The sequence below is a fragment of the Dendrobates tinctorius genome, unplaced genomic scaffold (assembly GCF_039654945.1).
Source record: "Dendrobates tinctorius isolate UK_male_01 unplaced genomic scaffold, ASM3965494v1 ptg000095l, whole genome shotgun sequence".
NCBI lineage: Eukaryota > Metazoa > Chordata > Amphibia > Anura > Dendrobatidae > Dendrobates > Dendrobates tinctorius.
The window spans coordinates 8,054,643-8,073,092 of record NW_027361763.1 but is presented as its reverse complement, the minus strand read 5'-3'; the positions used below and the strand labels follow the sequence as shown (position 1 = coordinate 8,073,092).

The 18,450-nt window shown below is 45.0% G+C and overlaps 1 protein-coding gene and 1 long non-coding RNA gene across 2 annotated transcripts in view; one reads left to right on the top strand and one right to left on the bottom strand.

Moving 5' to 3' along the window:
- LOC141098747 (catenin alpha-2-like) overlaps window positions 1-18,450 on the top strand; it is a 767,899-nt gene that overhangs the window by 462,508 nt on the left and 286,941 nt on the right. The window contains exon 3 of the mRNA XM_073586719.1: window positions 12,165-12,360. Coding sequence (XP_073442820.1) covers window positions 12,165-12,360 — 196 coding nt within the window. The remainder of the gene's footprint in view (window positions 1-12,164; window positions 12,361-18,450) is intronic.
- Window positions 1-18,450, bottom strand: part of LOC141098748 (uncharacterized) — a 170,441-nt gene that overhangs the window by 78,651 nt on the left and 73,340 nt on the right. The gene's annotated exons all lie outside the window — the stretch shown is intronic.

Below are 18,450 nucleotides of genomic sequence, written 5' to 3'. Positions count from 1 at the left end.
TTCCTGCCCGCCGCCCGCGCTTCCTGTCTCTGACTGACACAGAGAGGAGCGCGCGGCCGCTGCTGTGTCAGAGCGAGGAAGCGCGGGCGATGCTGCGGACAGGTGAGAGGAGAGAGGTTGTGTCTGTGTGTATGTCTGTCTGTGTGTGTGTGTGTGTGTGTGTATGTATGTGTGTATGTCTGTATGTGTGTGTGTGTCTGTGTGTGTGTATGTATAATGTGTGTGTGTCTGTATGTGTGTTGGTCTGTGTTTGTGTAGCCTGGCCCTGGAGGAGATGGGGACATGAGGAGAAGGCCATGAGGGGAGTGATGGAGAGACGGCAGTGATGGGGTGCAGGCAATGATGGGGAGAGGGGAGTGATGGGGTGAAGGCAATGATGGGGAGAAGGGAGTGATGGGGTGAAGGCAATGATGCATTGATGGGGTGAAGGCAACGATGGGGAGAAGGGAGTGATGGGGTGAAGGCAATGATGCATTGATGGGGTGAAGGCAATGATGGGGAGAAGGGAGTGATGGTGATGGGGTGAAGGCAATGATGCATTGATGGGGTGAAGGCAATGATGGGGAGAAGGGAGTGATGGTGATGGGGTGAAGGCAATGATGCATTGATGGGGTGAAGGCAATGATGGGGAGAAGGGAGTGATGGTGATGGGGTGAAGGCAATGATGCATTGATGGGGTGAAGGCAATGATGGGGAGAAGGGAGTGATGGTGATGGGGTGAAGGCAATGATGCATTGATGGGGTGAAGGCAATGATGGGGAGAAGGGAGTGATGGGGATGGGGTGAAGGCAATGATGGGGAGAAGGGAGTGATGGGGTGAAGGCAATGATGCATTGATGGGGTGAAGGCAACGATGGGGAGAAGGGAGTGATGGGGTGAAGGCAATGATGCATTGATGGGGTGAAGGCAATGATGGGGAGAAGGGAGTGATGGGGTGAAGGCAATGATGCATTGATGGGGTGAAGGCAATGATGGGGAGAAGGGAGTGATGGGGTGAAGGCAATGATGCATTGATGGGGTGAAGGCAATGATGGGGAGAAGGGAGTGATGGGGTGAAGGCAATGATGCATTGATGGGGTGAAGGCAACGATGGGGAGAAGGGAGTGATGGGGTGAAGGCAATGATGCATTGATGGGGTGAAGGCAATGATGGGGAGAAGGGAGTGATGGGGTGAAGGCAATGATGCATTGATGGGGTGAAGGCAATGATGGGGAGAAGGGAGTGATGGGGTGAAGGCAATGATGCATTGATGGGGTGAAGGCAATGATGGGGAGAAGGGAGTGATGGGGTGAAGGCAATGATGCATTGATGGGGTGAAGGCAATGATGGGGAGAAGGGAGTGATGGGGTGAAGGCAATGATGGGGAGAAGGAAGTGATGGGGTGAAGGCAATGATGAAGAGAAGGGAGTGATGGGGTGAAGGCAATGATGGGGAGAAGGGAGTGATGGGGTGAAGGCAATGATGGAGAGATGGCAGTGATGGGGTGAAGGCAATGATGGGGAGAAGGGAGTGATGGGGTGAAGGCAATGATGGGGAGAAGGGGGTGATGGGGTGAAGGCAATGATGGGGAGAAGGGGGTGATGGAGCACTTATTCAAAACCTATGGTGAGTTGAGTCACATTATAAATGTTATTTAATTATAAGTATGCACTGCTACACTACAACCGTGTCCATAGCCCCGCCCCCTTATGACCAAAGCCCCGCCCCTGCCACACCTCCATCCCCACCCTGCCGGGCCATGGAAGAATGGTCTTGCTTGAAACTGGTCCCTGGTGCAAAAAAGGTTGGGGACCACTGATTTAAACAATTAATAAATACGGTATGGGGACCCCTCTAGGCTTGATAACCAGCCTTGGTTAAGCTGACAGCAGAGGATTGGCAGCCCACAGCAGTCAGTTTTGCCTGGCTGGTTAACAAAAATACAGGGGAATACTACGTAGAGTTCCACATTTTAATAACCAGGAAGGGCTAAGTATACAGCAGTGAGCTGATAATAGTCTGGTAACCTTTATGAATATTGTCTCTTTCCCAGAATATTAACATCAGACCTCAACCGTTTTCTTTCCTCAGCTCTTTATGAAAAATTACGGGAGACCCCCCTATGTTTCATTTGCTTTTTTTATTTATTTATTAACAAGTACAGTAAAATAGACATCCAATGTAAACTTACAGGTGCTCCAGCAGCTGGGAACTTCAGTAACATAAAAATGTCACTCAACGTTTCATATGAGGTTTACGGGCCTCAGTACCGGCCTTTTAAATGCCGTAGTGCCAGACCTACAGCCGTTCCTCAGTCTGGCACTGGTATTTGCAAAGCAGGAGAAACAGCTTAAAAAGAGACCTTACTATTCTTGTTGACAATTAAAAGAGTAATTGAAAAAAAATGTGTGGGGGTTCCCCGTAATTTTCATAATCAGAAAAGGATCCACCTATATTTAATGACCAGCAAAGGCTAGGCAGACAGCTGTGGGCTAATATTAAAAGCCTAGGAAGGGGCATGGATATTGGCCCCTCCCAGACTAAAAACATAAGCTCTCAGCCGCCCCAAAAATTGCACATGCATAAGATGCGCCAAATCTGGCACTTAGCCTCGCTCTTCCCACTTGTCCTGGTGCGGTGGCAAGTGGGATGATGGTTGGGGGGATTGATGTCACCTTTGCATTGTCAGGTGACATCAAGCACAGGGTTTAGAAATGGAGAGGCGTTTAAAATACACCCCCATTAGTAACGCTATAGTCATATTGTCATATTGTCATATTTTATTAGAAAAAAACACACACCACCCAGACATCTATCAATTACTAATCTTATAGTTATGTTGTAAATAAACACACACCCAGAATAAAATCCATTAACCCCTTAAGGACCAAGCCACTTTGTAGGTTAATGACCAGGCCTTAATTTTGAAATCTGACCAATGTAACTTTATATGGTCATAACTCTGGAACTCTTCAACGGATCCTGAGATTCTGAGATTTTTTTTTTCGGGAGATATTGTGCTTCATGAAAATGGTAAAATTTCTTCAAAATTTCTTATGTTTATTTGTAAAAAAATAAAATTTGACAAAAATTTTACAATTTTCAAACTTTTAATTTTTATACCCCTAAATCAGAGCGTTATGTCAGACAAATTAGTTAATAAAGAACATTTCCCTCATGTCTACTTTACATCAGCACAAATTTTGAAATATAGTTTTTTTTTGTTAAGAAGTTATAAAGGTTAAAATTTGAACAACAATTTCTCATTTTTCCAACAAAATTTGCAAAACCATTTTTTTAGGGACCACCTCACATTTTAAGTGACTTTGAAGGCCTATATGACAGAAAATACCCAAATGTGAGACAAGTCTAAAAACTTCAACCCTCAAGGTATTCAAAACCACTTTCAAGAAATTTATTAACTCTTCAAGCACTTCACAAGAACTGAAGCAATGTGGAATGAAAAAAATAAAATAAAATAAAATCTTTATTTTTATATAGCGCTAACATATTCCGCAGCGCTTTACAGTTTGCACACATCATCATCACTGTCCCCGATGGGGCTCACAATCTAAATTCCCTATTAGTATGTCTTTAGAATGTGGGAGGAAACCGGAGTGCCCGGAGGAAACCCACGCAAACACGGGGAGAACATACAAACGCCTTGCAGATGTTGTCCTTGGTGGGATTCGAACCCAGGACCCCAGCGCTGCAAGGCTGCAGTGCTAACCACTGAGCCACCGTGCCGCCCTGAAAATGAACATGTAACTTGTTTTCACAAAAATTTTACTTTTTGACACATTTTGTTTTATTTTCTCAAGGGTTTCAGGAGAAAACGAACCATAATATTTGTTGTGCAATTTCTCCTGCACACAACTTAACCCTGTGAGCAGAGGAAGACCACTTTTTAGGCGGACGACAGGGCTCGGAAGTGAAGGAGCACCATTTATGGTTTCCAAAGTAAAATTAACTGGAATTGAGAGTGGATGCCACTTTGCGTTTGGAGAGCCCCTGATGTGCTTAAACAACAGAATCCCCCCACAAGTGACCTCGTTTTGGAAACTAGACCCCTCAAGGGACTTATCTAGATGTTGGTTGAGCACCCTGAACCCCCAAGTGCTTCACATAAGTTTATAGCTTAGAACCATGAAAATTAAAATTCACATTTTTTCCATAGAAATCATCTTTTACCATCAATTTTATTATTTTAAGAAAGGTAGCAGGAGAATACCCCATATGTGGACGAAGACCACGGTTTAGGTGCATGGCAGGATCCAGAAGGGAAGGATCAAGGTTTGACCTTTAGAACAGAAAATTGGCTGGAATCGATAGCGAACGCCATTTCAAGTATGCAGAATCCCCGATGTGCCTAAACAGTGGAATCCCCCCTCAACTGACACCATTTTGGAAACTAGACCCCTCATGGAACTTATGTAAATGTGTGGTAAACATCTTGAACCACCAGCTGCTTTACAGAAGTTTATAACAGAGCTAAGAAAGGAAAATAATAAAATAACATTTTTCTCACTAAATCTTTCTTTTAGCCCCACTTTTTTATTTTCTCAAGGGTAACAGGAGAAAATGGAATCCCAAAATTTGTTGTGCAATGTCTTCTGTGTGCGCCAATACCCCAAGTGTGGCTGAAAACTACTGTTGAGGCACAGTGCAAAGCTAAAAATGGAAGGAGCATCATATTATAGAGCAGATTTTACTATTATGGTTTGGGGGTGCCATGACCCACTGGTCGAGCCTCTGAGGTGCCAGAACAGCAGGACTCCTCATAAGTGACCCCATTTTACAAAACACACTTCTTGTTAAATTAATCTAGGGGTGCAGTAATCATTTTTACACAATCGTTGCGTTTGAATTTTATTCCATTGGACAGTAAGAAAAAATAATTAAATTTTTACCACAAAAAATTTGTTTTTGCCCCAGATTTAACATTTTCACACAAGAAGTGGGTAAAATTGGCACCGGAATTTGTCCCATAATTTCTGCTTAATATAGATACACACCATATGTAGCTGTACAGTATTGCTTAGCCATATGGAGAGTCTTGTTGGGATGGAGCACTTTTTGCCTCCTGTAGCGCAGATTTTCTTAGAATAATTTGCAGACTCCATATACAGAGCTAGAGCGCAGAATCCTCCACCCCCCGTGACCCCATTTTTGGAAATGATGCCCCTGCCAAATGTGAATGCTAAAGGTGTTTTTTTTTTTGCACACTGTGGCTCAGAAGGGAGGGGGCATTTGGATTTGGGAACAGAGAATTTTCTGAATTTTTTTGGTGGATGAGGAGCCATTTCGCTTTTCCATATCCTTTGTACTACCAGTAAAGAGGAAGTCCCCTATATTTCTGTCAACAGATGACGCACCTGAGTGGAGACTTGATTTCTTTGTGGATTGAGTTGAAGCTTTTACTGGGAACATTTTTTATAACGTTTGGGATCACATTTATCCGGCGCTCTACACTGAGCACTTACTTTGGGGTTTCCATCTAAATCTCCAAGTGATGTGACAAATAAAACCTCTGAGGGATCCATTCACTATAATGATGCAGCAGAGTTACTCTGAACTCTGTCTGGCCTCTGTTCAGTATTGCCCTTCCTTTCAGAGGTGCACAAAACTATGGTGGACCATGTTTTTATGCACGCCTAAAAATACAGACACCGCCGGATCAAAGGTCCTATAGCATTCAGAGTGCCTCCATCTGCCTCATTATAGGGAATTTTCCGCTAGGGGCTCTGTATGAATCATGTATTTCAGAGATTTACATGAAAACCCTGGTGTAAGTGCTCAGTGTAGAGGGCAGGATAAGTGTGAGCTGAACCTTACTGTGAGCTTTGGGAGGCAGAATGAACAAATCCACAGCAGGTGAAGAATTGGTTGTAATTATTTTTTATGCCGTTCCTCATGCGGTATAAGTGACTAGACAACTTTATTCTTTGGGTCAGTGCGATTACAACGATATCAGATTTATATCCTTTTTATGTTTGTTTATTTACGTTTTTGCATCATCATATTTTGAGAGCTATAATTTTTCCACATTTTTGCCCACAGAGTCATGTGAGGGCTTGTTTTTTGCTGGACAAGCTAACATTTTTATTGATATCATTTTCGGGCACATGACATTTTTTGATCCCTTTATTCTGATTTTTTTGTGGAGGCATAATAAACAAAAATCAGCAATTTAGGAATTGTTTTTTTTTTTTGCAGTAAAATTGATAAGGCAGTTTTATTCTTCGGGTCAGTACGATTACAGCAATGCAACATTTATATCGTTTTTTATGTTTTGGCATTTTTTCACATTACAAACTTATAGAAAAAATAGTTATTTTAGCTTTGCTTTATTCTGTGAGCAATAACTGATGGAGCTGTTTGGCAGCTTGTTTTTTGCGGGAGAAGATGGCATTTTCACTGATACCATTTCTATTTACATTCATCTTTTTGATCGCGTTTTATTTCACTTTTTCCAAGTGGCATGATACTTTTTGTGTTTTTTCTTACAGCGTTCACTGAAGGGCTTAAAAAGCATGACATTTTTATAGATCGGATTGTTCTGGACACAACGATACCAAACGTGCACTTTTTTGTTTATTTAATTTTTGTTATATAAAAATGTGCATTTATTAGTGGATTATTTTTATTATTATAACAGTCCATCCTGGTGTGGGAACAGACATCCGGCCATGACAAACTTTGTCCGTCATTAGACGTTAAGGGGTTATTGAAAGAATGACACAGACTCCTTAAATGAATCACCTAATCCACAGAAGCCAATGTCTCCTGTAACAGAATAAAATAATAAACACCAATATTCCTCACCTTTTCACAGAGAAGATAATCCATTTCTCACGCAATAGGTCTAGCTCTGCTACATCTAGATGTCAGGCTGCATTGCTGCATGATGCGATTATACAGCTTATCATCCAGCAGAGACACTGGGCAGTGTGTGCTACTGCTGCTCTTTGTCTTGCTGTGAACTCCTATGACCTGACTGACATCACTGCAAGCATGAGAAAGTTCTCACACTCACATTTACATCAGAAAGGCCCTGGAAGTTCACAGCCAATGAACTTCGCTCAACTTACTGACTTCAGTGTGAGCGTCAATACAACATTTCCCATGGCGCTCGCGCTGATGAAGCTAGATGCGAAACATGCGTCTTGTGCAGTCTCCATGGTTTGGTAAGACTCTGTTCCCGTCTTATTGCCACTTTGCGTTACTCTACTTCTCAATTTTATTAAATTATATTACCAGTTATTCGCTGTTAAACTTACTTGAGTTAATCATTGTGTGTATATATGTTACACTATGATACCATTACTATATTGGTGTTAGTCTGTAGCTTATAGATCATATTTGAAATCTGTATTATCTTTCTCATAAATGAGCCAATGTTCTTTGCTGGGGATTATTATTTATTACTGTTTATTATCCATTTACCAGCCATGAGTGCATTGCGTCTTGTACATTTTTATCCATTTTAATTGGTAATGAAATAAAAATCATCCTTTTTATAATTACATATATCTCTATGCCTTGCACTTTGTTTAATCTGTTCTCTCTCTTTTTTAATTTAGATTCATGAAAGGAGTCTGTGCCATTCTTTCAATAAAGGACTTTATTGTTGCTGTGTTTATTTACAATATAACTATAGGATTAGCAATGGGGGCATCTTACAGATGCCTCTTCATTAATCCATGGGCTTGATGTCACCTGACAGTACAAAAGTGACATCAACCCCAAAATATGAACCCCACTTACCACCACCACAGGACAAGTAGGAAGAGTGAGGCAAAGCGCCAGAATTGGTGCATCTAATAGATGTGCTTGAGCAATATCCATGGTTCCTTACCAGCCTGAGACTAGCAACCCCCGGTTGTCTGCTTTACCTTGGCTGGTTATCAAAAATGGGTGGGACCCCAGCTGTTTTTTTAAATTATTTATTTAAATGATTAAAAAAATATGGTGTGATGACTCTCTATTCTTTCATAACCAGCCTTGCTGAAACTGACAGCTGAGAGTCGCAGCCTGCAGCTGTCAGTTTTGCCTGGCTGGTTATAAAAAGTACAGGGGAACCTGCGTGATTTTTCTTCATTTATTTATTTATAGCACAGCCGGCAGCTGATGACTATTCCCATCAGCTACCTCCTGCTCTTGCTGTTTACAGTTGAATGCAACTAACAGCATTGTCCCATGTAAGCACTAATTGCAGCGCGAGAAGGAGGCAGTAATGTGAGCTGTCTTCTTCAGCACCCAGCGCCGGGGAACAGCACAAAAAGTACCACTGATTCCCAAGTTACAGTATATGTCAGATGGATGACACAGGGATGTCATACATGTGTCAGTGTGCACGTGTGCGGGCCTTTTTGTGGCCTGTGCTGCTAACGGAAACATAAACATCTCAAAAAGCCCTTAGTGAACTCAGTCAGCTACCGAACATTGGCTGACTTTTAGAAAAAAAGCTCAGGAACCCGAACACAAATCCGAATGTGCAACATTTGTGACGAATTTGAGATTGGCGAACATTTTCTCATCTCTACTTCCCACCAAAATAGCCTTCTATGTCTGCATGGACCTTTGCAGTCATGGGAGCAAAAAAAGGACCTTCCTCAAACTGTGTGTCCCAATACTTTTCTCTATATAGTGTATCTTATACAGTATATGGCAGATACAATTATAATTGCCTGCAACCACTACTAGGGGAAGCATAGTACCACTTATTGCTGAGATTATTGTAAAACCAGAATGCAGTAGGCTCTTTAGCTCCCTCAGGCTGTAAATAGAGCTAAACAATAAAGTTGACTTTTTTATTACAAAAAAATCTGCGAACACAATAAATGTATATTAAGAAGATACTAAGTAAAAATATTAGTCTAGAAATGTTATCTACCTGCACTCAGAAAAGATATAACTTTCAATATGTCTTGCTCCTCTTTATTAATATCTATATATATATAAAGCTGAGTGTATGTATGTGTGTGTGTATGTATCAAGCCACGCTCACTCCACATAGCCACACCCATTAGCGGCTGGAGAGCGGGGTTGCAGAGGGAAAGTGTGGGATGCGTGTGGAGTGCGGAGCTACAAATGAGAGCGGGGCTGTGGAGGGATAGAGCGGGATGGCGCATGGAGAGCGGGGTTGTGGAGGAAGAGATCGGGGTTGTGGAGGGAGAGCGTGATGGCGGGTGGAGAGCGGGGATGCTAAGGGAGAGAGGAGCAGGATGCGGGTGGAGAGCTGGGCTGCTGAGTGAGAGAGCAGGTCAGTGGAGACGGGTTGCGGAGGGAGCGAGCGGGACGGCGAGTAGAGAGAGGGATGGCGAGTGGAGAGCAGGGCTGCGGAGGGATAGAGCAGGACGGCCAGTGGAGAGCGGGGCTGCAGAGGGAGAGAGTGGGACAGCCAGTTGAGACAGGGGCTGCAGAGGGAAAAAGCAATGCTGTGGAGGGAGAATGCAGGACGACGATTGTAGAGTGGGGCTGTGGAAGGAGAGCGTGTGACGGTGGATGGAGAGCTGGGTTGCGGAGGGAGACAGCTTTGCTGCGGAGCAAAAGCAGGGCTGCTGAGAGAGAGAGCGGGATGATGGATGGAGAGCGGGGCTGCTGAGGGAGAATGCCGGACGGCAGTTGGAGAGCTGGGCTTCGGAGGGAGCGAGCGGGACGGCAGTTAGTTACCATGCCTAGGCAACGCCGCGCTCTTCAGCTAGTTATTAATATTATTCACTTTTTTATTCTTTTTCTTGCTGTTTTTGGGGATTGATTATACAGCTTATTGCTACACATCATTTTTGTATGAGCAGAGCCCTTTTGAACAGATATCTTCATGTTTAGGCATCACTTACACAATGTGGGAGAAAGGAACCATAACTCAGGGAGGGAGGTAGAGGGGGCGACATTAGTGTAAGCAGTCAGGCAATAAGGCCGTGCATTGAAGTGGAAGGATGGCATTATACCTAGAAGGAATCAACGATACAACAAAATGTCAGCGCTGCCTTTATACAGGTCATTGCCTGTTTCCCGCAGCTTGGTGATCCATTAGTACAACGGGAAGGAGAATATTAATGTGCAGCTATTGGCATTTACATGAAGCGACACGGAGAATGGAGGAGAGGAATGGAGTCTCGCAAAGAAGATATTGATGGCATCGATGGTCGCTTCCAAATATCTTCCTAATTAAGAGCTAATGCCCGGTGTGACGCCTTTGGTGTTTCTTTTCCTATTATAACTAATGAGATTTTCAGACTACTTATTGACTGCTTTAAACAAGTCTCTGCGTCTCCAGCTCACGCAGCAGGTGGTGGTCGGTGGGGGACGACAAATACCAGTCTAAAAAGAATAAGGATCTGTGAAATTATAAAAACTAAGGGTTTTTTATTATTTTCATTCTTTTTTTTAAATCAGAAGCAGCGCCACTTATGACCAAAGGTTGTGTCCGGTATTGCAGCATTTATGTATATGGGCTCAGCTGTAATACTAAACACAGCCCATGGACGAGAGAGAAGCTTTTTATTTTAAACATAAAAGGTGTAATGAAAAGATGGATAATTATATACTACATGGAGGCCCGATGCTATCGCATTGGGAGGGCGGTAATGTCACAATGGGGGCAGGCTCTCCTCTCCATGTGCTCACCCATCTATCCACTCTCTCTTTCCCCATGTGCTGACTTCTCCCGTCTGTGCTCTCTTCTTTGACCTGTCTACCCCATTTGCTATCCCCTTGTCTGCTGTCTCTCTCCTTCCTGTGCTGTGTTCCCCTTCATGTGCTGTCCCATTTGAGCTGTCTCCCCCCTGTGTTCTGTCTCTCTCACCCCTGTGTCTGACCGTGTACAGAACATACCACAGCTCCTGGGCAGGGGAGGAAGCAAAAGACAATGCTGACATTACAGCAGGAGATCACAGAGGATGCATTTTGTGAGGTAAAATATTGTTTAAAAACAGTCAGTGAAATATTTTACCTCACAAAATGAATCCTCTGTGATCCCCTGCTGTAATGTCAGTATTGTCGTTTGCTTCCTCCCCTGCCCAGGAGATGTGCTATGCTCCGTACACAGTCAGACACAGACAGTTTTTAAAATGAACTTTCGTTTGTGGGAAAACCCCTTTAATGTGACCGGCTTCCTCTGCCTGTAGACACGTCGTGCATCTGCCGCTGGATCAGCCAAATAATACACTGCACCTGTGCGGAATTTGTGCAGGCACAGTGCGATGGTGTTCCGCTGGTGGTACCGTGCAAGAGGCTGCGTGAGTGTGAGTGTGTGAGTGTGTGAGTCTGATTGTGTGAGTGTGATGGGTTTTCCTCTTTTAACAATATTTTGCCCATTGGCTCAGTTTTACTTTTTTTCTTCAGGTTTCCGCAGCTTCCCCTGTCTGAGCTGATCAGCTGCACTCAATCACTGAGCTCAGCAGCTGTAGATAGCAGGAACGGCTGAGCTCAGTGATTGGCTGCAGCGCTGTTGTGTCACCGCTATAGCCGATCAACAGAGACTTGGGTATTGGTGGAAAGTTTTTCTTTTCCTTCTGTGCTCCTCTATTCCAAAATGTTGCCCTCCAATAATATCCCATTAGCGGTGCTCCACCGATTCTAAAACAACCTTTCTTTTTTTTCCTCTCTTTTCCAAAGTTATACCCCCCCGATAATAAAGAAGCTAATAATCCTTTCAACCAACTGGGCGTATACCACAGAACTTTTGTGGGCATTTTCTTTTTTTGCCTCCAATACCGGCCATTCAAAATGCATCCATGCCCACATTGAATTTCTGTGGTATACGCCCAGTTGGCTGCAGGGAAAATTAGATTCTTTAATATCAGGGGGGTATAACTTTGGAACAGTCGGAGGAAAAAGAAAAGTTATTTTAGAATCCAGTGGAGCAGCGTGAATTGGAGGAGATTTTCTGTTCAAGCAGAAAAAAATCCATTGAAAAGTCCTAAATAAAATATACAGAAAATATATATATAAAAAAAGTTTATTTTGATAAACCCCACCCATGCAGAACCACCAACAAGTCACATCCTTTCAAAGCTAAAGTGTCAATTGAAAATAAGTATTACACGTTGTCAACTATGTGTAACCAATCAGAGAACAAATATCTATATGTACATATATTTATTTCACATGTTGCTGATTATTTTATTATTGATCCATGTGCTTTCTGTGTGATTGATCCACATTCATTTATCACGCAGGTGACAACTCTGGTAAACACAAGTAACAAGGGTCCATCGGGAAAAAAGAAAGGTCGATCTAAAAAAGCTCACGTCCTGGCAGCCTCTGTGGAACAAGCCACACTAAACTTTTTGGACAAAGGTGAACAGATTGCAAAAGAAAGTCAGGACCTAAAAGAGGAGTTAATATCTGCAGTGGAGGATGTCAGGAAACAAGGTAACGGCATTGCGTTCATCACCTTCAAAATCGGAATTTACGGTTTCTGAGAAACTAAAGCCTAATTTTAACAAAAAGCGTATTTATCCTCATTGTCTGTTAGTCTGAAGCATGTTCTGCATTATCCTGAAACATTATTTTGGAAATCTTTCAGATGACACAGCTTTATCTCATTCCTGACCAGTTACACAATCTACTAAAAGAGGTTATTGCCCTTATGAAAGGTGGTGAGGTGTGACTTTGCACCATTTTTGTCTTACTGCTGGGCAGAGGGGGGAGGCTCCTGCTGCAAACACTTGTTTTACTCCCACACACAGGACAGTGAGGAGGAGGAAGAGGAAGAGATGGGGGATTCTAGGTGCTCAACAGTAAACTTATGCAATTGTACATCCATGTTGCAGTCCCCAAGTGTGAAGGAGGCTCAGGAGATGAGGTCTCTTTACATGCTGTCGATGACGGCAATATTACAAGGCTGACATTTGTCACTAATAGTAGCGACCAGAGCTGAGCTCCGCTTGCTGCTGTTAACTATTTAGACAGCACCATTTAAGTGGATTGCTCACCCCCACTGTAGCCATCTTAGATCTTGGTACTTTTGTGAAGCTTATCCTAACGCTGAACTTCATAGAAGACATCAGTATACAATATATCACAAAAAAAGAGTACACCCCTCACATTTTTGTAAATCTTTTATTCTATCTTTTCATCGTTGAACACGGAAGATATGACCATTTGATATAATGTAAAGTAGTCAGTGCACAGCTTGTATAACAGTGTAAATTTGGTGTGTCCTATAAATAACTCAACACACATCTATTAATGACTAAACCGCTGGCAACAAAAATGAGGACACCCCTAAGTGAAAATGGCCAAATTGTGCCCAAAAAGTCAATATTTTGTGTGGCCACCATTATTTTCAAGCACTGCCATAACTCTCTTGGACATGGAGGTCACTAGTGCTTTACAGGTCGCCTGTTATGATTGGGTCACCAAGGAGGATAGCAGGCCCAGGCTAAGCCACAGAAAACCAGACAGGTTGGTAACTAAGCAGATGCAGACCTCTGATCCTGTCCACACAACTAGCAGTAGTCGTGGAGCGTACCTACGATGATCCTAGACGCCTTGGTACAGCCGGAGAGCTAACTAAGCCTGAAGCAAGAAAGGGAAAATCTAAACTGCCCCAGAGCAGACCCCAAAGGAAGAGATAGCCCCCAAACATATATTGTCAGTGACACAAGATGAAAACACAAGCGCAGGCAGGAAAATAGACTGAGCAAACGATGGGGCCCACACTGACTAGACAGGACAGGAAAGGAAAGACACTGTCTGCAATCACGCAAAACACCCTGCAAAAGTCCAACACGTCTGATGCAAAAAATACTGAAGTCACACGACTTCACCCCCAACTGTATCAGCACTCTGGTATATTCTGAAAGCAAATGGAAGAGCCAGAAGGATAGCTCAGTTGCAGCTGGTATGGCAAGGAGCTCAGAAGGTGTAGCTGTGTATTCGTGGGGACCCTGTGTAGGGAGGAGGGCCCCTGCAGAGTGTCCGGGCCGGAACCAAGGGGGCCGCCATTTAGGTTCCTAAGGGAACTGTACCCGTGGAACGGAGGAAGAAGGTGGACGGCTGAGAGTGACAGGACAGCAAGGGGAAGGGCAAGTATAAAAGGGGCAGGGAGCACGCAAGGGAGGCAGTTGGCAGACACGGAGCAAGAGACTGTGGGGACGTGAGAGAGCCAGAAAATACCTGAGTACTGATATAGTCTTTTTGAAGCCTAGCATCTTCAGGGCTTTTTTCCCTATCAGTCTGTTGGCTCTTGTTTTGATAGGGTTTTGGCGGATTGCAGACAGCAGCTTTTCTATCCTGTCCTATTTAGTTAGCTTTGGCCCCATCATTTGCTCAGCCTATCTTTCTATCTGTGTGTTTTTTCATCTTGCTTCACCGTCATTATATGTTGGGGGCTGCCTATTGCTTTGGGGTCTGCTCTGGGGCAGTTTAGATTTCTCTTTCTGTCTTTAGGCTATTTAGTTCTCCGGCTGTGATCCAGGGGTCTAGGGCACCGTAGGAACCCCCCACGGCTACTGCTAGTTGTTGTTGATAGGTTCAGGGGTCTGCAATCCAATAGCTGCCAACTTCTCTAGTTTTCTGGACTTAGCTAGTATTTCTGTTTTTGCCTCCTATGGTGACTCATTCATAACAGGAATGTTATGAATGGGTCACCAAGGAGGAAAGCTCAAAAGGCTGTGCCACCAGAACACCAGAGAGGTTGGTCACTCAGCGGATTGCAGACCCCTGATCTTAACAACACAACTAGCAGTAGCCGTGGAGCGCTCCTACGTTGCCCTAGATGCTTCGTGACAGCCGGAGGACTAACTAAGGCTAAAGACAGAAAGGTGAAATCTAAACTGACCCGGAGCAGATCCCAAAGGAATAGACAGCCCCCAAACATATATTGTCGGTGAGACAAGATGAAACACAGACACAGACAGAAAATAGACTGAGTAAATGATGGGTCTCACACTGACTAGATAGGACAGGACAGAAAAGGCACTGTCTGCAATCACGCAAAAACCCTAAAAATTCCAACACGACTGAAGCACAAAAATGCTGAGGTTAGCACAACCTCGCCCCCACTATATCAGCACTCAGGTGTGAACTGGCGGCTAGCAACAGGCTAATACAGCAGGGGACGGAGCAAACAAACACAAGATACAAAAATACAGGGCAGGAGCCAGCAGTCCCAGGGGAAGACAGCTAACTCCTGACAGCAAGGCAAAATCAGATGCAAAGGATTTAGCAAATGACACTTAGCTGGAAAATGCAGGATCAGGCAGGAGACAGATATCCTAACTATACACAGACAGGAGTATCACCGGCAGCCACTGAGAGAAGCTTGCTCGCTTAAGTACTCCAAGTCACTACCACCACTTCTCCACTCATCCTCTGCAGCTGTTGGATTAACATCCTGTTGACCAGCTCCACTACCAGCAGTATCCACCAGAGGGAGCCCTGCCACAAAAGTCGTATTAAGAGAGTTCACAACACTGGAACCTGTATGTGGTTCCATCAAAACCAAATGCAAAGAGATGAAGGATAGCACACACCGTTCAATAATATAAGGCTTTATTCAGGAATATACAGGTGTGACATGAACGCAAGCAGGAGGCATGCCGTTGCCACCAAATTGTGACAAACGGCACAGCCGGTGCCACCAAAACGTCACGGTCCCACCCCTGAAACGGGATTGTCAGCGGACGGAGGGACGTGTTGCACTGCTGGCACACGGCTATCACAGGCACAGTGGCGGCTTATCTTAGTTATTCCACCACCGGCACCACATGACAAAAATGCAGCAAGCTAGTTTTGCTCTAACAATTTACCGCAGGGGGGTATTTTGGATGAGCCACCACTGCTAACAACCTTCAAAGAACTGCGGGGATTTATGTGTATTCCACTTTCTCAGTTCCACTTTGGAACTCGCAGCTCTCCGGCGCCCCCCTTATCCTCAGGTCAGTCAGGGTACTGCACCTAGGATAATTAGTCGCCGGACGGGCTGCTTGTTGTGCATGGGCCACTAGACTACTGCAGTAAGGGAATTATCAATGCTGTGGCCGCAGCCCCTCATTCAGCATGTAAGACCCATCCGTACTGCCAGCTAGTCTAGCCAGCCGTGCACACCACGCTGCCACCAGCCAGGCTTTACTTAATCAAATAGTTAATTAAGAGGGTCCGCGGCAAACCCCAAATTAGTAGCGATTATCTAAAAAAGGCGCTTAGTTCGTTTCTTAGAGCATGGAGGCAAACTAATAGATTTTTATCATTTATTCCCAAATGGGCAGTGATTATTCAGTTAAAAGTTGCTATAAAGTTGAGACATTAAATATTTACAATACAAATACAAAACAAAGGGATTAAAAGGCAGAAAGTAACACTCACGTGTTCAGTCAATATCAGGCAGACCATGTGGAGGGAGAAGGCGGAGCCACATATCTCCACTCATCTGGGGGTTCTTGTCAGCACAGACTCTGTAGCTCCAACTGACTGGAATTTGCTAGGGAATACCTATAGACTAGGGTTTGTGACCTCATGAAATGGGCGGTCTGGAGAGGTCCAATCTCCCTCTCTCCAAGTTATGATTTGGCTACAAAATGTAGAATAACTATATCTAAATGAGAAAAGCCCATACCAACACACATAGGGCATCACTGTTTGTAATTTACCAATTAGAGTGAAACAACTCCAAGCATGCCATACTTAGGACACTCCATTTGGGAGCAATCCATATCTCAGCTTCTGGAAGTCCGAGAATCGTGATACTAAGGGGTTTAGAAAGCTGGCTTCATTGCCTACACAGTGATATGATTGTTATATCTCGACGGTGTATGGTTTTTGCGTTACAGTCTCTTTAATATCACCTATAGTTTCATTCAGCCACAAATCTGAGAACAAAGGACTTACTTTAGCTGTGCAAGAGGGGGGGAGAAGAATTCTACACTGAGGCTTCAGGTTTCACAGGGCTACATGCAGGAAGACACTGGTGTGTGAAATTGTGGGGGAAGAGAGAGGGGGTTGCAGCTACATGACAGAGGGAGTTTCTAGAATATTCCAGAAACATATCTGCAGTACATTACACCTCTACCTTTTAGAGGGCGCTACAGAGGCATTACCTGTCGGTAATCGGCCATGTGCACCTCAGCGGGTTCTCCCCGGCGGAACAACCCATCGGCATTACCATGTTCACTGCCCTTTTTGTGTTGTACAGTAAAGTCATACTGTTGAAGGGCAAGGCTCCAGGGGAGCAACCTTCCATTGGTTCCAGACACTGTGTGCAACCAGCTCAGAGGGTTGTGGTCGGTTACCACCGTGAAGGTGCACCCGTACAGGTAGGGCTGCAAACGTTGCAGTGCCCACACCATGGCCAGACACTTCTTCTCAATGGTCGAGTATGCCACTTCCCTTGGCAAATGTTTCCAGCTCAGGTACAACACGGGGTGTTCCTGGTTCCCCGAGTCGACCTGGCTGAGCACAGCATCGAGGCCAAACTCGCTCGCTGGCGTCGGTCTGTACCAGAATCGGGCGACTGCTGTCGACTGCTCTCAACACTGGAGAGTTGCACAGGGCTGCTTTCAAAGCTTGGAAGGCCGCCTCACAGTCATCTGTCCAGTTGACTGTTTGGGGTAGCCTCTGCTTGGTGAGGTCAGACAAGGGTTTTGCAAGGGCGCTATAGTCTTGAACAAACCGCCTATAGTACCCTGCAGTGCCCAAGAAAGACTTCACCTGTTTCTTGGTCCTGGGGGAGGGCCAGGACGTGATTACGTCCACCTTTTCTGGCTCCGGACTCATGGAACCCCCGCCTACCCGGTGCCTCAGGTAGTTGACCTCGCTCATGCCCATCTGGCACTTTCCTGGCTTGATAGTCAGGCCTGCCTGGTGAAGACGCTTGAGCACCTCCTGGAGATGCTGAAGGTGTTCCTCCCAGGAGGAACTGAAATGGCGATGTCGTCCAAGTACGCCACCGCATGCTCCTCCAGTCCCCGAAGGTGGGCATCAGAGGTTGTTGAGCCCCCTGTAGTCCACGCAGAACCGGGTGGTTCGATCCTTTTTAGGCACGAGGACTACAGGTGAGGCCCACGCACTTTTTGACCGTCGAATCACCCCCAGCCTTAACATCTCCTCGATCTCTTGGCGCATGACTTGTTGCACCGCCTCAGAGATCCGATAAGGTGTTCGCCGTAGTGGGGCGTGATTCCCGGTGTCCACCTCATGAACCACTAACTCCGTCCTCCCAGGTCGGTTGGTGAACATGGCCCGGAAGGGTTCCAGGGCTTCCACCAACTGCGACCGCTGGGATACGGTTAGCAAACCACTTATCTTCATGTCCTCAATGGACCCATCGGCCTTGGCTTGGGCCAGCATGTCCAGGAGGGGATCTTCCTCCCCATCCTCGGGCAGGTTGCAGACCGGTAGGACGCAAGCTTCACGTTCGTGGTGCGCCTTCAACATATTGACGTGAAAGGCCTTGCGACTACCCCAAGCATGGTCAAGCGTGACCACGTAGGTGACCGGGTTGAGCTGTTGGTGGACGGC